Source organism: Python bivittatus, unplaced genomic scaffold (genome assembly GCF_059951505.1).
Source record: "Python bivittatus isolate LINGU-HERP-01145 unplaced genomic scaffold, Pbiv_v1 ctg000570_np1212, whole genome shotgun sequence".
Lineage (NCBI taxonomy): Eukaryota > Metazoa > Chordata > Lepidosauria > Squamata > Pythonidae > Python > Python bivittatus.
Window position 1 is genome coordinate 6,719,222 of NW_028277097.1, and position 21,544 is coordinate 6,740,765.

General features: G+C 39.7%; 1 protein-coding gene across 2 annotated transcripts in view; it reads left to right on the forward strand.

Moving 5' to 3' along the window:
• The window catches only part of PRKAA1 (protein kinase AMP-activated catalytic subunit alpha 1), a 35,516-nt gene extending 15,149 nt beyond the window's left edge, over positions 1 to 20,367 (forward strand). Inside the window, exons 3-9 of one of the 2 annotated variants that reach the window (XM_088152608.1) lie at positions 3,543 to 3,636; positions 6,156 to 6,300; positions 10,086 to 10,173; positions 11,962 to 12,186; positions 13,653 to 14,136; positions 14,247 to 14,373; positions 15,354 to 20,367. In XM_088152608.1, coding sequence (XP_088008734.1) covers positions 3,543 to 3,636; positions 6,156 to 6,300; positions 10,086 to 10,173; positions 11,962 to 12,186; positions 13,653 to 14,136; positions 14,247 to 14,373; positions 15,354 to 15,598 — 1,408 coding nt within the window. In that variant the 3' untranslated portion in view covers positions 15,599 to 20,367. Of the gene's footprint in view, positions 1 to 3,542; positions 3,637 to 6,155; positions 6,301 to 10,085; positions 10,251 to 11,961; positions 12,187 to 13,652; positions 14,137 to 14,246; positions 14,374 to 15,353 lie in introns of those variants that run through there. The other variant, XM_088152609.1, reaches the window with a different exon arrangement.
• Positions 20,368 to 21,544: the final 1,177 nt, after the last annotated feature.

Here is a 21,544-nt window from a genome sequence, read left to right on the forward strand (position 1 = left end):
ATGAAAATGAACAGTGACTCCTCAGTGGCCTGAGAAAGGGATGTTGTTGTTGGTGTAGTAAAGCAGCAAGGAAGGCATGAAATATTTTTACCTAATAGGAGATAGGTTGTTTTTGCTAAAACATGGAATGGCAAACTGTTCCTGCTCTCAGCAGAGACTTAACCCTGTGTAATAGTTGCCCCAGGACTCTCAAGCCAGGTTGCTCTATGCTTTGCCTGATGAGATTATTTATTTATTTATTTATTCAATTTATATAGCCGCCCATCTCAGACCAGTGACTCTGGGCAGCTAACAATAATAAAAACAGTCAAATAATTAAAATAATACAGAAAATTAAATATAAATACAGCCAAGAGATCTTAAGAACCATCGGTGTCAGCATAACCATGAAAGAGGGCCCGTCGCACACTCAGGGCCCCAGGCCTGGGCATAAAGCCAAGTCTTCAAGGCCTTCCGAAAAGCCAAAAGGGTCGGGGCCATCCTAATCTCAGGAGGGAGGATGTTCCAGAGGGTGGGCACCACAGCAGAAAAGGCACGTCTCCTGGTCCCCGCCAGCTGACATTCCTTGGCTGACAGGACCCAGAGTATGCCCATCCTGCCGGACCAGGTTGAATGGGTAGAAACAACTGGGAAAAGATGGTCCCTAAGGTAACCTGGTCCCAAGCCATGAAGGGCTTTAAAGGTGACAACCAGCACCTTGAATTGCACCTGGAAACACACTGGCAACCAACACAGCTCCTGAAGCAGTGGTGTTACATGTGCCAAGTAGATACTATTTACAACCTGGGCAGCTGCATGCTGTACCAGCTGAAGCTTCTGAATGCTCTTCAAGGGCAGCCCCATGTAGAGTGCATTGCAATAGTCCAAACGGGAGGTCACAAGGGCAAGAGTGACAGTGAGTAGAGCCTCCTGGTCCAGGAATGGGCACAACTGGTGCACAACTCGAAGGTGTGCAAAGGCCCCAGATTGCATATCAGGTCTGCCTGCGGCAGTGCTACCCCATCCAGGACCAAAGATAGAAAAACCTTGGTACTGGGAGGCCCAAACATCCAAAGCCACTCAGTCTTGCTTGGGTTGAGCTGGAGCCCATTGAGCTCCATCCAGGCCCCTACAGCCTGCAGGCACTGAGATAGGACATCCACGGCATCACACAGACAGCCCGGGGAGGAGATATAAAGCTAGGTATCATTAGCATACTGATGATACCTCACCCTGAACTGTTGGATCACCTCATCCAGTGGCCTCATGTAGCTGTTAATAAGAGGGATGAAAGAACCGAGCCCTGTAGCACCCCACACAGTAGGGGCTGTGGACTGGACCTCTCCCCTCCTACCAACACCGATTGGAACCGACCCCGGAGGAAGGAGGAGAACAAGCGCAACACAGTGCTGCCCACCCTCAACTCCCAAAGCCAGTCCAGAAGGATACCATGACAGATGGTATCGAAGGCTGCTGAGAGGTCAAGAAGAGCAAGGATGGAAGCACTGCCCCCATCCTGCTCCTGCCAGAGGTCATCCAAGAGCACAATCTCAGTCCCATATCCCAGCCTGAATCCTAACTGAAAGGGATCCAGATTATCCGCTTCATCTAGAGCCCTTTGAAGCTGCCGTGTGACCACTTTCTCAACAACCTTTCCTAAAAAGGGGAGGTTGAAGACTGGATGAACTATCCAGATTAGTTTTCGTCCAGTGATTGTTATCTGAGTAAAGAAAAGGTTATCATTTATGGTCAGAGAACAAAGGTCTTTAGCAGTGCAGCAGTTGAGTTATTGCACTAGCTTCTGGTCATTCTGTTTTTCTCACCCATTATGGCTTAGGCTGGCTATCGTATATAGTATATAGGTCCATTTCCTCAGTGCTGGAATTTGGCCCTTAGATCAGCATTTGAACAATAGAAGGGTAGCTAGTAGTGGGGAGTGGGCAACAGAAGCACATATCTAGTAGCAGTGGAGAAGGTAAGGAAGAAGAGAAACAGAGTTTGAGATGGGTCACCTAATGCCTATATCACACACACACACACACACACACACACACACACAAGTTACAGTTTCCTGGTTACCCTAGTAAATACAGTGGTACCTCGGGTTACGAACGCTTCTGTTCATGACCAATTCGGGTCACGAACAGCACCGTTCACAAAATTTTGCTTCTGTTCGCGAACTCCACATCGGGTGATGAACAGGATCTGCGGCCATTTTCCCTGCTGTGGCACGTGGTCGTGGCTTCCTGTAGGGAGGGGGACTCTCCCTCCAAACACCCACCTTCCTGTCCTCCACGCCAGAAGTCGCCTCGAGCAAGGTTAGTGTTCTCTCTCTTCGTACTGTACTGTACTGTACTTTGTTTCATATTTTTGTGGTTTAAAAAAAAAATACATATGGTTCAGAACGGATTAACCGTATTTACATTGAACCTTATGGGAAAATTTGATTCGTGTCGCGACCAAAATCGGTTGGCGACCAAATTCGTAGGGGTCAGAACGGATTAACCGTATTTACATTGAACCTTATGGGAAAATTTGATTCGGGTCGCGGAACAAATTAAGTTCGTGACCCGAGGTACCACTGTACAGTTATAGATCTAAATAGGCCTGTAAAGATTCTCCCTTTCTTGTGAAATTGGGTTTTGAAATACAGGTAGTCCCTGGGTTAAGAACGCCCGGTTTAAGGACAACCCATAGTTAAGAATGGAGCCTATTGTAGCAAAATTTGAGTTAAATACAGAGTGATTCAAGTTAAATACACAATGGTTCAAGTTAATTACACAATACTACTTCTAGAATAAGAATAATACTGTTCCAGCTTACGTACAAATACGACTTAAGGACAGACCTTGGGAATGAAACTTGTTCTTAAACTGGGAACTACCTGTATATTCAACTGATCAAATTCTATGTCAAGCAGCATAAATTAGTTGTCTTGCTATCAGCTTTATTGTTAAAATTTAATAATAGGGAAAGGAATGTTTAATTGAGTCTAATGGGAATCCTTTTCTAGGGTGTCCAGTTGGAGCAAAAGTAGCAATAGATTTAGAAGCCAAGGAGCCAAGTTTTACTTACTGAATTGCTTTAAGTCCTGGTAATAGTTTATCACTTGTTTTGAGCTAAAAATTAGGAACCTTATGACTACATTGCCAATTTGTAGATAGCTACCTGGGTAGAAATCTCATTTCTTTGTTTCACATGTATTCATTTGGTGTATACAGAACTGCATGTTCAGCATTGCATGCTGAAATGGATGTTCTAGGCACAGTAACAGACAGATGGCTTTCATCCAGATCTCCTTGTTTCTAGGTCGCTATTTCAGATGCTATAAAAATGTTACCATGTGTGACATGACCAATAATTGATTGGAGCCATAACAGAATAAAAAAAATGTTTCTCTTCTGTGCTACACTTTTGTTAAAGCTGATGTAAAAGTGAATAACCCCTCTTTAACTCAAATCTTGCTTCCATCTGAGCATGTATGTGATTGGGCTATTCATCGTGCAGATCTTAATTTCATACACTGAATATATATGAGCAAATTAATTAAATATTTCTTTCAGATACCAGGTTATCAGCACACCATCTGATATTTTCATGGTGATGGAGTATGTTTCAGGAGGTGAACTGTTCGATTATATCTGTAAAAATGGGAAGGTAAGAAAGTCCAGTTTTTTCAGTCTGTCAGCTTTTCATTTTGAAATCCCGAATTGCTCTCTTGAACATAACTTTGAGTTGGTTCAGTTAGGCCATTAGTCTTTGTAAAAAATTGTGCACACGCTACATCATCTGTTCATGTGAGTGTTGGCCTGTTCTTTCCATGATATGAAAAAATCCCAGTTGCACAGTTCATAGGAGGTAACAGGTGACCCTCTTGCTTGCAGAAAATTTGATACAGATGTGGGCAATAAGCTGCCACATTCTTCTGTTTGCATTCTCTCTACAGAACTTGCCATAAATCAGTGATACTGTGTTCTATTATTTTGAATCTGGACATACACAACAACTGAACTGAAACTTTAACGTATTTAGAGATAGAGATAGAAATAGTCACTTCTTAAAATTGTCCTTCCAAAACTCACATGTGTAGCACAGTCCCACCAGCTTTGCATAATTGCTCTTGCTCTCTCCCCAAAATTTGTATCAAAAGCTGCCACTGTTAATTTAAAGGAAAACACACATACATACATATATACATACACGTAATCCTCAGGATACGACCACTCATTCAGTGGCTGTTCAAAGTTACGATGGTGCTGAATGAGGGGGACTTACAACCAGTCCTCGAAGTTGCAGCCATCACAGCATCCCCCCAGTCACTTGATTGTGATTTGGGCACTTGGCATCCAGCTTGCACTTATGACAGTTGCAGTCCCCCCCAGTTACGTGATTGCCATTTGCGACTTTCCCTGCCGGCTTCCCACAAGCAAAGTCAATGGGGAAGCTGGCAGGAGGTTGCAAGTTGCTCCTGCTCCCGCTCCTTTTTCTCCTGAGGAGCCCCCAGGTGGCATGGGGATCTTGTACTCCATAGCGCCCGCCTGCTTCTACTTCATAGCACCTGCCTGCGGCACCTGCCCACACTCCATAATGCCTGCCCATGGCACCCATCCACCTGCACTCCGTAGCAGCCCCCCCCCCATGGCACCTGCCTGCCACCATAGCACCCACCCATAGCTCTCACCTGCCGGTCTGCTTGCCTGGGACACAGTTTCAGTGCCTCTTCCCACATCGCTGTCATATGAGGTCCTTGCTCAACAACCTACACAGTCCTCGCTTAGCAACAGCAATGGGGACTGCCGGGATTACCATTGCTAAGTGGTGTGGTCACGCGACATCATGCTTTATGACCACATTGTTTAGTGGTGGAAATTCCGGTCCCAATTGCTGTTGTAACCTGAGGACTACCTATACACACGTGCACACACCCACACTTACCAATGGAGCTTACAGGTCTAAGTCTTAAGGTCCTAATTAGTAGTTCTGATCATTAACCATTCGCATCTCAGCAGTAATGCATGTAATATATTTCTTGGCATTTGTTGTTCAACTTACTTCTTCCCTTAGAAGTGGGCATAAAATCAGCAGTGACACAAAAATGGGGATGGTGGATGTTTTATTCCTAGTGCTGATTAGTCATGTAGCTGGGCTGCAACTTTTTGCTTTTCTTCAGATTGAGAATAATGTTGTATGATGGGTGGATAATTATACCCTAGTAAGAAACTGAACTGTGAAGCATTTGTTTAGATTGCACTCCTGCTTGTACTCTCAGGGATTCAGAAATATCTTCAGCCTCCTAACTTTCCAGTAAAATATGTTTTTCAGATACTCCCAAGGAATACGAGCTAGCAGGTGGCACCCAGACGGCCTTTGCTAGTCAGACTACAGTCTGGGCAGTAGCCTAATGGAGGACAGCTTCCTGCAAACTCCCGTGGGCTTGTCTGGGCTCTGCTTCATCACCAGCAGAGCTCTCAATGCCTGCCTCCATGGCTGATGTAAAACTGCATTTGATATGGGAATTGAGGCATGCAGCATTTGCTTTATGAGTTGATGAAGCTCCACAAGGAAACCAGTAGTTAGCGATGAAAAGTTTAAATTTAAATACTTTAATGGGTTTCCATAGAATCTTATTCAGTTGGGTTTTTAATGTGGATTTTTAAACCAGTTTACATATCCTCTTTCTACAAAGTGAGTGTCCCATGTTTTCTTGATTGTGATTCATTAATGCCCCCACCCCCAGTCCTGCATACTTTGTTGATGGAGTATCAGTTTTTAACTCAGATGGGCACCCACAGAGTGGTGGTCAAAAAAGTCGACTCTGTGGTAGAAACTTTGCCCCCTTTTTACATGTGTTATATGAACAGTGCTTATAAAAAGGGGGCAGTCACAGCTGTGGCTGTCATCTTGACGTTTTTGACTCCCCTTGTGAACACTGCTGAAACCAGAGTCCCTTTTTCCTTTTCCTTCTCTTGCCTAATTTTACTTATTCTTTCTCTTACCCCTTTCTTCCATGCATACTTTCTTCTAAAGGGTCCTGCTGGAGATTCCAGTGACACTGCAAAACTCCCTCCTTTGCCACTAAAATAGTGGAAATGCTAAAATGGTTTGTGGGGTGTGTGTGTGTGTTTAAAAAAAAATGTACTCTTTTTTTTTTGTCCCACCTACACCCCAATAATTAGCTTGATGAAAAGGAGAGTAGACGTCTGTTCCAGCAAATTCTTTCTGGTGTGGATTATTGTCATAGGCACATGGTGGTCCATAGAGATTTGAAGCCTGAAAATGTACTGCTTGATGCACACATGAATGCCAAGATTGCCGATTTTGGTAGGTTCTGTTTAAAGCGTATCTTTATAATTTGCTTATCTGATGAGCATTAAGATTCAAATACCTGTGTTGAATTCCATAACTGCACAGAGAGATCTTTTATTTCTGGTACTGAATATTTCTTTGCCTATTTAGGAATTCTTTGATTCAATGTGGCTGCTATTCTTGGTTTTAAGTTCAGTTTTCTAAGCTGTATATATACTTATTTATTTCTACTGCTGTGACAAATTGTTCCTATATCTAGATAATACTTACATACTGCATTTAAAAGAAAAAAAAATTCTAGCAAATGTCATTGAACACTGCAGTGTATTCTGTATGTTTGTATACAATTGGTGGTTGCCAGTGCCCATTGGATTGGTAAGGCAATGGGGGCTCAGTGATAGCAAAGGCAACGGATGTTGATTTTGTTCTTATCTTTGCTGGCAGTAACACTAAGGATGCATCAGCATTACACTGTGCTTCTGTAAATTTGGCCGTGATGTCTAGCCTGCAGATACTTGGATGGCCATTAGATAGCACCAAAGAGACAAAGACTTGTCTGTTTCTCTTTGCTGCCACCTAATGGATGTCTGGATTTTGTATCTCAGATATGGTAGCTCTACTTAACTCTCCTAGTTGGTTTTAAGAATAATATTTTACTTTGGTTTGGTAGAGTCACATGCTATCACATGTGATTTTTTTTTGATGGGAGAAAACGTGGCACTATTTCCTTTTCCCTGTTTTCTAACTAAGCTACTGATTCAGGGGGTCAAAGAAACAGGCTTAGCGGCAGAGTAGCACCTGGAGCACATGCTCGAATCAGAAAGGTGCATGCACGTCCCACAAACAAGCACAGAAAGACAGGTGGATCAGAGTTATTTTATGAGCAGGTGGATGATCTGTTCTTAACTCAGTTTCCTGGCATTTTAGATTTTCCCTCTGTTGAGCGGGTGACACTCATCTCTGCTTGAGGAAGGAGCATTCTTTCCCTGTGTTGGAGGCATCTAAATCTTAATGAGATTTTGGGGAGGCCAGCAGAAGCCATGTTAGGTGACTGGGCAGCATACTGCTGCTGATCCCGGCTCTTTTGCAACCCTCCCCCCAAAACCCCCACCACCTTTACTGCATCCTTTAGCCAGAGAACACTACAATAAAAACCACGTAAAAGTTAATTGCTTGGTAAACTTACTTGCAAGTTTACTGTTCACAGTTGAGAACATAGTGTCTCCTTCATTTAACAAAACCCAAATCTCAATAAACTTCCACAAAGTATTCATTATTTTCTTTTTACCTCCCACAGTAAATCATGCATCATTCCTCGAGCACTTAGCCTAAATCAAACCACAACTGTCCACTCAGAACAGCCACTAGGATTATATCTCACTGGCCCGGAGCAGAGGATTTTACTAACCTTTTGAACCCTTGATTGGCCACTGTCTTCACTAAGATTCCATTGACCCGGCTCCGTTGCTCCATTATACTTTTGTGAGCAGAGTTAGGCTTTGTCCCACTTCTGTATGCTGTATGGGGAACATTTTCTCCACACCTTATGTGGAAAATAAACAAGAACTTCTTCTGTGTCTATGAACCTTTGCAGAGAACCTAAAAGATAGATAGATAGATAGATAGATAGATAGATAGATAGATAGATAGATAGATAGATAGATAGATAGATAGGTAGGTAGGTAGGTAGGTAGGTAGGTAGGTAGGTAGATAGATAGATAGATAGATAGATAGATAGATAGATAGATAGATAGATAGATAGATTTTTTTTTTCCCCCGCTCATCTCCCCCCCAAATTCCACACTGGAAAGAAGGAAAGACTCAGGGAGTGATAGGTGATAAGATTGTGGAGAAAGAGGAAACGAGAGGGAGCTGGGTGCAGGCAATTAATATTTTCCTTGCTGTAGCGGGCCAGCTTCACTGGGTACAGGTCTGTTTAAAATTAAATGCAAAGTTATTTTTGGATTAAAAAACATACACTCAACAGTGCAACTATATAAATGTTTTAAATAAATCAGTAACATAAATATTGGACGTGAAAAGCAGAAGGCTTACTAAATTCTGCATTCTCTGTATTTGTAATTTTAATTGGATAAAAGTGTATGCCATAACTAGCTATTACTGAGCTAAAATGACTCTATTCAATAGAAATCCGATTGGAATCCCATTCAGACATGCCTCCAAGTAATGGTGCTTAGGCGATCTAGGTGTAATAGTTCAGTGCTTTGGACCTTTACTTGGAAGTATCTCTGGGTTGAATGGGACTTTCTCCTAAATAACTTTATAAGATTGTTTTTGCTATAACAACGGTTTCCATGAAGTGTCATTTTGGTAGCAGCTAGATTTTGTGTTGATTTGCAGTTCCATCTATTCCTTCTTCTGGAAGGAAAAGCCTAGAACCTGCTTTGCCAACTGGTCTCATCTCCCACATTCTTAATTCTTGAATATTGTATGCCAGAACTGTAAGTAGTCTTGGCAGTCAATTCTGGCTAAAAAAAAGTGTACATTGCTCTTTGTCTGCCCTTGTAAAGAGTTCTGAAATTTTAAGTGAAAGGCTTTAGGTAAATACTTAGTATTCACTTATTGCAGGGAATAGCGCTCAAATACAGTTGAGATTGAGTATTTATTAAATTATTCCTCCTTAATTGATTGCTGAGATAAACTCTCCTGCCATGATCATATTTTGCTACACTTCTGTTAATCCTCAGAGCATATCTTATCCACATTTGATCTCAGTAAATTCTTCTACAATATGAAACATTTGCATGAGGCTGTGACTCTGCTATTATATTCATGCCTGACCAAATTACTTTAACTCTCACTAGAAAATCTCCACCATTCTTTTCTACTCCCATTCTTTTCCTTCTTTTCAGAAACGGCCATTATTACAAATATCAAATGCATCTGGTGCCCTCCAGATGAATTGGAGTTCAAATCCTATGGTCCTTTTTTTCATTGAGATTGTAAGATTTGAAGCTCAGCATATTTGAGAAGTATCAGGCTGGGCAAGGATAATTCCCTCCCTCCCTCCCTCCCTCCCTCTTTCCTTCTTTCTCAAGTAAGTAAGTCAATCCATAAGTAAGGCCACCCATCTCAACTGCACGACTGGGTGGTTATGCATAACTTTTGCATTATGAAAGTTCCACTAAGGATGATTTCTGCTTGTAAGATTTAAACTTGCTGTTAGTTTACCTTATTTTAGGCACTGCTAGATAGCGGCACCTAACAAACCTTGATTGATCTTGAGAATCTAAGCAGAGTTCAGCCTGGTTTGTACCTGGATGACAAGCCTCCAGGAAATTATAGGTCTGTAAGCTGAACAAACATTCTAGAAGGACAAAGTGTACCATTTCCTTATTGTTGCTGAGAAAATTAATGAGGGTAATCACAAATTCACCAGGAGTCAAAACTTGATTTGAAGGAAGCTTTTTAGCTGCCAATAAAGTTGTCAACATAATGTGTATTATTTGGTTGTTTTTTTAAAAAAAGAAGTAATGCAATATTCTCTTTGCATCTTTTCTCACATGGCATTTTCATACTAGTTGCTTAGAATAAAACTTGATCCTTTGGGGGCATTTTGTCTTTCAAAACTCATTTTCTTGTCACATTTTTATAGTGGTTTTGAAGTATTTATTACTACTTAGAGAACTATTTTTAAAAATATTATATGTGTGGTTCTGATTTTGTTCCTGCCAGTGCGGCTCTCATTGAATCAGATATGATCTGTTCTCACTGGATTAAGGTTAAATATCTGTTAGTTTTTTGTGTGGGTCTTCATTGGAACTCTTGTGCATTTTCAGGTCTCTCAAATATGATGTCAGATGGAGAATTTTTAAGAACGAGCTGTGGTTCTCCTAACTATGCTGCTCCAGAAGTAATTTCAGGAAGGTAGTTTCTCTTCTTGGATAAATGTATATATGTATTCTCAAAATCAAAGCCCTGCTCTTCAGTGTTAAAGCTGCAAGGTAGATTGAGAAACTTCCACGTTTGGAAATGTGAAATTCCTGGCTTTGATGGCTTCTTTTGATTTCATTTTAATGTTTCTGTGCACAAGAAAATGATTGTGATCACACGTCATATCAAACCATAACAAAATCTGTAATAAACTCACATATGTCTCCTTTTTATTCTCCTCCTCCTGCATGCCAGAAGAACTTCTGGAATTTTAGCATTTGTTTTTAGCATGACATTGTGTTTCAAACAAGCTAAATGATAGCATTTGAATTTGGGTTGTTTAAACATTTATTAACTATAATTCTTAACTATGATTCTGACTCAGGACAATATGGCAAACGGTGTTAATAAAAATACAAATTAAAAGCTTCTAAACTCATCCTCCAAGCGGGAAGGAGGAAGAGAGGGGAAGGATCCTAGAAGCCAAGGGTTGCTGTGACATGTGCACGTTATGCTAAGCCACTGATGCCCGGGATTTTATGGGCTGAGGGCAACTTTTGAATGGTGGGCCAGAGTCTGTTTTGGACTCTCTCTTCATTTAATTAAACTTCCATTTTAATAGTAATTGAATACAATAATGATAATATGATTTTTCTTTGTATATTTAACACATTCTCTTTCTGTCATGAAAAATCACGGTGTGCAAATAGCTTTGAAAGAGTCTTAGGAGGCAGAAGTGGGCATGATGTGCAAACAAATTTCTGACTTGTCTAAGTTCAAAGATTAGTTTCTGCCAGTATTATTTTTAAATGTTTTTAGATACACGTTTCTTGCCTTAGCAGGGGCCAGAAAACTCCTATCTTTTGTTTGAAGTTGGAAAAAAGAATAACTGCCTTTTGACCAGGTCCCAAGACTTTTTCACTTTCTGGTTCAAAATAATTCTAGCATGATGTATCTTTATTGGAAACACGTTTTCCAGATTGGAAGGGCTTGTTTGTGGCATCTTAATTGTTAGGTGCTATTTGATAAAACACTGTAGATACTACATCTCGACTAAAAAATGCTTCAAGAGCTCCCAGGTTATTCTATACACAATGCAATTCTGTGGTTGTATATTATATTGCAGAATATATAATTTGACAGATTGTATCTGAACTACGCTCTTCTTTCAAGGAGCCCATTTGTTTTTATCCTCACAACAATGTAATATGACCCACGCTTTAACTGCAGCTAAGAAAGTCAGGAGTGGGCGTGGAGTTTTGCATGGCATCATCTCCATATGAGGGAGGTGATTCCGTCTTGCCCTTACCTTAAATTTTCTCTTACTCTTACCTTAAGTTAGTAATTATATAATGCTAAGGAGGGCTAGAGTGATCAGTGCTTGCATTGAACTACTCCGCTGAAACTTAAGGATTTGGTCTTGTTGCTTTAGTCACATTAACCATAGATTAACCATCATTAGTTAGGAAGGAGCCTGCTCAGAGAAGAGCAGATGCTATGTCATGCTACTGATTTGTAAAGCAGTAGACAGTGTTGGACTTATACCAGCCCACAGATATTTGCCCAGACCAAATCAGGACCTTGGTCTTTCTGGCTATAGAACTCAGCTCACTTCACCAGTTTTGTTCCATTTTATGTTAAAAATCAGGGGTTAACTATATGAATACTGGTGCTTGTGTAGTCCTTCACAAACATTGCTAAAAGGTTGATAATTTAGTGTAACTATAGCTTACATTGTATTTGTTACTTGAAAAAAAAAATATGATGACCTCCATTTTACAGGTTATACGCAGGGCCAGAAGTAGATATCTGGAGCAGTGGTGTTATTCTCTATGCTTTGTTATGTGGAACCCTTCCCTTTGATGATGATCATGTGCCAACACTTTTTAAGAAGATATGTGATGGTATTTTTTATACGCCTCAGTACTTAAATTCAGCAGTAATTAGTCTTTTGAAACACATGCTACAAGTGGATCCTATGAAGAGAGCTACAGTGAAAGATATAAGGTATCTCACAGCCTCTTGTTCTGTCATGGATGCAATTATAGTTCTAAAACTGCATGCCTATTTTACTCAGTTGTTGGCTTGATGTTGACCTGGTTGTTGTATCATGCTAAGCCATTTTATGATTGGGCTGAGTTGAATCAGAACTGACTTGGATCAAGACTGAGCCCAACTACACTCTGAAGCCATGCTTGTTTTAGGGTACATAAACATTAGCATTGCATATGAATGTGTTCACTGTCTGTCACATCTGTTTCTTTATTTGAATTAAGTGTAAGATGTCTTTGCATATGAATTGAACCAAATTGGTCTTAGTTTAAATTATGATATATAAAATTAAGCTAAGATCTGAACTGGGAAATTTTGTATTATGGAATTCCCCAAACTCAGGAGTGGTCCATGCTCAAACCACATGGCATCTCACTTATAGCCCCTAGAAGATCACAGATTTACATGGCCAAAATTTGGTGGTAAAAATGTTTGAAAATTTGGCAACCTGATTTTCATTCAGTTTTGGAGTTTCTGGAGGAGCAATTTAGGTGGGGATAGGCACTTGAGATTTCTGTGAGACAGAGTACTCCCACTCCAAATTTTAATTCCCCCTCCCATTTCAAAAATGGAGTGACAATTTTTTAGTCCTGCTCCTTATCGTGATGTCACCACACGATCTTTTACCAAGTCAGGAAACTGAATTCCAGGCCCCAACACAGAAGAATTTCCTCCCCCCTGCACAAACAGGTTCTCTCTCCCCTCATGCAGTTGGCCTACAATTCTCATCATTCCTAATCAGGACACATCAATATGCTTTTGGGCTTATAATTACTCTGTTTTTGGGTCAGCCCAACTCAACTTATATTGTAAACAACCACATTCCACATTTATGAATCTTTTTAAAAAGGCACTTAGTATACCAACACAAAAAGTATATTGTTATTTTGTATTGCATTTCCAGTCGTACTTTAAAAACAGTACTTGCAGGAAATCTCTTTTTTAAAAAAAAAAAAATTTTAAACTCCTATGCTGATTTTTAAAACTAACTTTTATATTGTGTTTAATTATGATTTGAAAATGTTTGCAAATAACATTCCTATGGAACAATCACACTGTAGAGGTTAAAGAAAAGCCTAAAATCTCATTGTAAGTGTAGCACTGTAACTTATTCCAACTGCCTGTTTAATTATTAGGATGATTTATTTCATATCAGTGAGAAATCTGAAGTTAAGATCTTCAGATTGGTAAAAGGCAAGAGAAAAAAATTGCTTAAAAGATGATGTCTGAGTCTGGTGATTATTACTACAAGCACAACACCTAGCCTGACTTTATTTTCAAGTTCAGTGAAATCCATCTGGGGATTGCCAGGGAAAACATTTTTAGCATACTTTCTGTGCATTTTGCCATATTTTGTTAGTAAAAATATGGCAAAATGGTTGAACAGCTAGCTTTTAATATGGTTCTTGCTTTGCATCTAGGGAACATGAATGGTTTAAACAAGACCTCCCCAAGTACCTCTTTCCTGAAGATCCTTCTTACAGTTCAACTATGATTGATGATGAAGCCTTAAAAGAAGTCTGTGATAAGTTTGAATGCACAGAGGAGGAAGTGCTAAGCTGCTTGTATAATCGCAATCATCAGGATCCTTTAGCGGTTGCCTATCACCTCATTATAGATAACAGAAGAATAATGAATGAAGCAAAAGACTTCTATTTAGCTACAAGCCCACCAGATTCCTTTCTTGATGATCATTTTTCCCGACCTCATCCTGAAAGAGTGCCATTTTTAGTTGCTGAAGTACCACGGTCGCGCCATACACTTGATGAGCTAAACCCACAAAAGTCCAAACATCAGGGGGTCAGAAGAGCTAAATGGCATTTGGGAATTAGGAGTCAGAGTCGGCCAAATGACATAATGGCTGAAGTTTGTCGAGCAATCAAACAGTTGGATTATGAGTGGAAGGTGAGAAGTTGATTCCCTGTCATATAAATGATAATTTCAGATAGAGATAATGAAAATAAACGTAATAATTGCTCTGATGTTCTTTGTTAACTTTCTACTTTGCTTCCTAGGTTGTAAATCCATACTACTTGCGTGTTCGGAGAAAGAATCCAGTAACAGGCACGTATTCCAAAATGAGCCTGCAATTATACCAGGTGGATAGTAGGACTTATCTACTGGACTTCCGTAGCATTGATGGTATGTGAAGTTGGTTATTTGCAGGCAGCCTCTATGTAGAGTATATAAGCATTTATAATGGGGGAGGGAGGATTAACTGTCTCCTTTCTGTGGTGCTTAATGGTGGTGCTGGTCTCAATCATGCCACTGTGGACTTAAAATTAATTGCAGAAGTTAAAATCCATAAAAAATAGGAAGTAGTTGGAATCCCATGTTGCTTCTCCCACCCATCCAGGATCTGCAAAACCACCAGCAATAAGGCCACTTAGTAGCCAGCAAAGATAGGATCATCAGAAACTGCTGCAAGGCATCCCATGGGAAAATTTTTCATCTATCTTTAATGTCAGTTTAAGATCAGGGTGAACTCTGAACACATCCAGTGGAAGTTATTGCAGGCAGAAGTCAAAAAGAAGAACTCCATAGGAGCTTTCTTCAGTTTGATGATCTTGAGATGTATTAGGTCTACATCCCCAGAATTCCTCACCATAGCCAAAGCCGAACCAATTAGGGATTCGGAGAACCGTAATCCAAATGCATCCAGAAGCCATCAAGTTGAGAGATGCTACCTTAAGGCAAATCTAAACAGAATTCACTATCATTATATATGGTGATACATATTAATAATAGCTTTTTTGGTGGAGAATAGGTCTTAAAGGCTTTTAGTCATAGCTCAACAAAGATTCAGTTTTAGTTACCATATATGCTTCTTGATTCTAGATACTCAGAATGAATGGAATGCTAGATATTCAGAATCAGTGAAACACCAGTGCAACCTGGTTCCTAATTGGTTGCCCACTTATGGAAATAGATGAGTTTTTTATTGAACTTCAAAGCTTTTGTAGTAAACTTTAATAGTAGTAGTAGTAGTAGAATGTTCATTCTGGATACATAGAATCTGGTAACTTTAACATGATAATCTATACTATTTTGGCTTATTTACCTAATTTCTCGAATTGTCCTATCCTTGTATGCCTTTAAATTCTTCTCTTTCCTTGCCCTAGATGAAATTATTGAAGGAAAATCGGGGACTACCACTCCCCAGAGGTCAGGCTCTGTGACTAATTATAGATCTGGTCAGAAGGATTCGGACACTGATGTTCAAGGAAAACCATCTGATGCGTCTCTTACCTCTTCAGTGACCTCTTCATTTGACTCTTCTACAACTGAATTAACCCCAAGATCAGGGAGCCACACAATAGAATTTTTTGAGATGTGTGCAAATCTTATTAAAATACTTGCACAATGATTTATAAGATTGGCTTTTTTTTTACAGCAATAAGCATGCCGAAAAAGAAAAAAAAATCATAGTCAAATGCTTCCAATTATAATCAAGTTACAGTTAACTTTGGCACTGAGAAGACTAGCCACATTGCAATTTGCACAGGAATTGAACTTGCATTTAGAAGCAGTCTACACCTCATACTGCATCCTTCCCAAACCAGACGTTTTCCAGATGATGTATTGGCCATTCTGTCTGAAGATTAGAGAGGGCACATCTGGAGGCTTCCAGGTCAGGGAAGGCTGTCTTTAATGTAATGAAGCAAAGTATGATTAGATAGTCCAGTGGTATGATGTGCAGGTAAAGAACAGTATGTTTTTCATTGTGTACCATTAGGGCTTCATGGAGTTTGACCTTTATATGCTGATTATATATTCCTTTTACAGTACAAGTGCTCACTTGCAAGATCAAAAGGTGACTTTTGGAAACTGTCTTTGCTTATATTCTGTTCTGTCAAAAAAAGTGTTTCCCCTGTCAAACAGCACTTCAAGCATCTGGCACTTACCCCAGGTTTTCAATAGCCAGTGGTGCACTTGAGTGGAAAAGACAAAAAAATGGTACCCTGCTTTTACCAATTCAGGGTTAGGCCTGAAAATGATAATACCAAATATAATAATGTTCGGTTTAATTCCGTGAAGAAAAAGGCAGGGTCTAAAAATAGAGTTTTCTCTAACATCTGGTGCATGTGACAGATTTCAGAAGCACTTTGTAAATGGTGAGGGGTGTTTTATTGTTCCAACCTCGGAAGGCAGTTGGAATTTATAATGCATGTGCACAGCCTCCTTCCATGAGTCTAAGCAGATGGACCTTAGGGAGGATTCATGAGAGATGGGTTTTTCCCCCACCACAGCACAGCTGATCTGTGAGAATGATCATGTGCTTCACCAGATTGCAACTCTGCAGGTTCCTTGGCCCATGCCGGGAGCCAGGAAACAGTTTTCTGCAGCTACGATGGGATACGGATTCTGCACCTGAATCTAAGCCCAGTGCTTCTGTGGCTGATAGGATAGCCCAAACTGGTGTATCCCATTCTCGGAATCATGCCCTGCCCTGCCTGCCCTGCGATTTCAGTGGCTCCTGTTTTCACATAGCTTTCATACAGATCTCTGGTAGATAACTCTTCCAGTAAGAGTGACTGGGATTTTGCCTGTGTTGCATAATTGCTTTTTTTACACGGCTTTTGTATACTGAATTAAGATTTCTAAAAGTATTGGAAGATGAAGTAGCTTTGGTTTTGTTTTGATACGTATAAAACTTAACTGGCTAGGTCAGAAATGAGTTGGCTGCCACAAATGAAATGTGTTTCTGGTAGCTTATTGAAAGACTGCTAGAGAGAATCTCCCACTACCCCCCCCCCAAAACCCTTGGCTTTTTAAATTAAACCTATGCTAAAGAAGGCTTGATTTGAACTAAATTAACATTGGAGAATGATATTGAAATGGAAATACTGTATCATATTTCAACAATTCTTATTCAGTTTGGACATCGCATTTAACCATAATTAGCACTGGTTTTTTTTTTTTTTTTGGCATTCCAGTTAAGATTCCAAATGTATAAGCCCCGTTCAAATGAGATGATAAACCAGATTCTTGGAGAATTGTGTTTCATTTATGAGTTGTATTTTGCTGTCCTGTCTGTTCCTCTTTGCTATCACAACTGCTATAACAAACCAAGATGTTCTTTTTTTCTTAATTTTATTGTCAGAACTAGGAATTCTGTTCATTTGCCCAAAATAAACAGGGTTTCTCTTTTAGTTATAATTCTTGAGACCCTCAGTTCATGTGATTTATTAGCTAAATTGCTCCTGGTTTCTTTGTTGGTTGTGCTGATGATGTGGAAGAAAGAGGGATTCTGGCATATTGTTCCTTGCTGATCAGCCCACAGCGAAGATAATAAGACAGCAGTCAGAGTTTTCAACTTAAAAACAGAACAGTTGCTGAAATTGCCCTAGAGATGGCTTTCTTTGGCACAGGTGTTGCACTTTAGTCAGTAATGCCAATGCACTGAGTGAAAATTTCAGAACCCAGGCGAATCCTTAACTGTGATTTTGGTATGCGTATGGTTAAGAAAAAAAAAGCCATTAATACGTGATTATGTATTAATAGGACATGTGGTTAGGTTTATATATCATGCTATGGCATAGTCCCCGGGTTAAGAACACCTGGGTTACAGATGATCCATAGTTAAGAACGGAGCCTATTGTAGCAAAATTCGAGTTAAATGCACAGTGGTTACAGTTAATTACACAATACTACTTATACAGTATTATACAACAATACTGTTCCGGCTTACATACAAATTCAACTTAAGGACAGACCATGGGAATGGAACTCATTCTTAAACTGGGGACTACCTATACTTTCTCTTTGGCTTAGCATGTTGTGCAAACCCAGCTGTTACAGTGTAAAACTATGCTAGTTGTAGCTTATTTAACAGACCATGATTCAGCAGACATGGATTATGGTATGTACACCCAGCCAATTGTGGCTTATTCAATGAACCATGGTTAAGCAAACAATGACAAAGCAGCGTGTGAGCCTTCTTATAAAATGTGCAGATGCCAGAAAACAGATCTCTTAATCTGCTGCTTAACATGGTGCCTTTGGAATGTTTTGCAGTATGGTTTCAGTTGTCATCAGCCTCTAACCTCAGTGCTAAGTAGGGATAATGAATACTGTAGACCGGCCATTATGAGGGGACACCAGGTTGGCTTCATCTTTTATGTTAGCGAGGATCTGCAGCAAAGGTTCCCAACTGGATTGTGCCAACAAGGAATTAAGAGGAAGTGATGCTTGGGTTTGAATACAATAATGTGTATCTAGTGAGGGCGTTGGTAGCAGCAACTCAAGATGCACCGAAGAAGACTGGTTCAGTCTGTATATGAACTGCACTGTTTTGATACTTTAATTAGGTAGTAGTTGGACTTCAAAATTTTGTGCTATGGTCAGGGGACCCGTAAATCTATAGCCATGGACTTTTGCCATGTGCTGGCCTTTTAGAAGTGAACACTTAAAGTGGTCTTATGTTGCAGTTTTATACTTATTACTTCCCAGAATGTAAACAGTGGTTTTATAACTCGACTGGACTTGCAGTCATGAACATGTACTCTTAAAGAGATGCGTGTGTGGGAAGGAAAGGGTGGGGGGAGGTTAAAAAGAGTCACTAGCTAAATAGTATTGCTGTGAAAAGGTAAGAGAGAAGGTTGTCTTGGGGACCAAGTAGTAGTACTACCCTTAATTTACAACAAGTAAATAAAAGTACTTGTTATATCTTGCTCTGCTGCATATATACAGTTACTGTGATTTATTATTTACTTATGCAGTCTTAATTTGGAACTGTTAATACTGCCCTTGGCAAATGGCATAAATGCACATTTTTTTTTTCTTCATAGCTCAAAATGTTTTTGGTAACCCACAATCTTAAATTCTGACAAACACCCAACAGTAAGTGGCTGTAAGCCATACGTTTCAGTGGATCGTAAAGCCTTACTCTGCCCTGCGTATTTATCCAAAAGTAAGTCCCACTCGAAGTGAAATTGCATTGCCTTCAAGGGCCCTTATTTCTAAATATGTCTGCACTAGGACTGTAGCTTTGGTGTGTTTCCTGCTTAAATCCAACTAAAATGAATGGAAGATACTGCTAGCCTCATCAGCTTGATTTTATATCCAGTGTCTACATTATGAAACGTCGTCATGTATAAAAGTTTATTTTTTTTTAATGTATATAAGTTTTGTTGAGTTTTGGGAAGTGGGGTGTCATGCTATCAGGCCTTAACTTCATCTTTGGAATATGAGGGCCAATGTACATAGCAGAAAGGTAAGATACCTATTCTTAAACAGACAGTTTTGTAATTTTTCTTTAAAAGCCCTTGGCCATTAAATGTCCCCTTTTTAATTTTTTGTTAAGTTGGGCAGAGGGATATCTTGGGTGTATTCAAGCAAAAAAATGAATCAGTAAATGTTTTGTAACAATTTTTAGACTTAGAGTAAAATATTGATTGTGAAATTATTATTATTATTATTTTTTACCCTGGCCTTGTGTGGTCTTGTAGCGGAGGCTCGTTGCTGGCCCTTTTTAGTGATACAGTGGGTCAGGGTGGTTGATCACAAAATGAGAACTGCTTTGCAGAACTGACTGTGATGGGAACTGTGAAGAAAAAGAATTTGTTTTAAAAATTAAAAATAACAGAAGTGTATAGCTTGGCCAAGTAGCATATTAAAATATTATTTCTCTGGGCTCATTCCAGTGGAAAAGCCCTTCGGATAATCTGTTTTTATTGCAAACACTTCATAACTGATTGTTGGTGCGGGGGAGGAAGTGGAAAACTTGTGCAATGGAACTTGACATTGGTAAAAAGTAAAAATTCCATCTTTGTAGTTCAACCATTCCAAAGGCTGACTTTCACATGTTTTGTCATTTTTAAGTTTTCAATCAGTATACGGTTTGAGATAATTTTGCCAATTGATTTTTACCATTGTATTGCTTAAGAAATGGATGATCACCATCTCTCAAAAACAATATGTGCCTACTTTTATTGCATTCATTCATTCATTCATTCATTCATTCATTCATTCATTCATTCATTCTCTCTCTCTCTCTCTCTCTCTCATACACACACACACACACACACATTGTTTTGTTGGGGGGGCAATATTGAATGAAATTGCTTGTGATAGCTGTATATGACCTGTTACTTTTAACAAACATTAAACTGTATGCAAGTAAATCTACTTAAAATTTCATGGTACAATTTCTTAGCTTCCTTAATTCCTCTGTCAATTCTTATGAATTGTTGGGGACTTTCTCAACATTGATGGAGGTTTAGAGTAGTGGGAGAAATACATTCGGCACTAGATTAGTAGGAACCTCTGATCCTCCAGATGTTGGGAGTTGTAGTTCAGCAACAACTGAAGAGCCATAGGTCTCTGTCCCTGGACAGCAAAGAATAACAATGCTTTCAAGATGTGTTTCTGAGGAATCCCAGGCTTCCTAGAAATTTGTCAGGGAATCCTTAATGGTATAATTAACATTGCGAGTCAATCATTGAGGCTTAGGGGATCTGGTGATTAAGTTATAAACAGGCACACATAAAACAGCTCCATAATGCAGAAAACTCTCAGGTGTAACCTGCGGTGGATGTATCATATCATGTCAGTCCTTCTAGTCCAGAGCTAGGGAGCCTGGTATCCTGCTGTTACTCCCATCAGCCCCAGTAGTTTGTGTAGTGTGAAATATCTGGAAGGAACGGATGTGGTTACCTATTCCTGACCAAGCCGAATATAATTTTTTCTGATTTGCCGCTGTTCTCTGCTGTGGACAGAGAACCTGAGGTCTTCCTTTTGATGTGAAATTCTTTGCAGAGGACTGCAGTTTATGCAGGCAAAGGCTGTGATTGGCCATGGACATTGCTATGAAGGACTAAATAGTGCATTAAGTCTTTGGAAATGGAAGACTTTTAGATCTTCCCTTGTACTTGCTGCCAACCACAAATTAGTATAATCCATAGGTGGAAGCCAGCTTATGCTACACATTTAAGTACTTGAATTTTCCTAATGAGCCACTGGCTGATCATAATGTGGTTTTATGTGGCTTTGCAGGATATATGAATCCAGCCTATTGTGGTTAAGTCAGCAAAATTATTAAAACAAACCATGACTTAACAAGTATGAACTCAACTCCTTCGTATATGGGGAATGGATTCAGTTAATACTTGGATGGGAGATCACCCCCAAATCCTACAGCTATGGTTTTGACTGGTAGTCAAAAATGCATACTAGAGGAAAGCAGTGACAAACCATCTCCTTGCTGCTGTCAAGAAAATTACCCAAATCTGTCCATGAAATCACCAGGAATCAAGCTTGCTTTAAGGAGACATTATTTTTACTATTCTTAAATTAGCAGTGCAGGGACTTA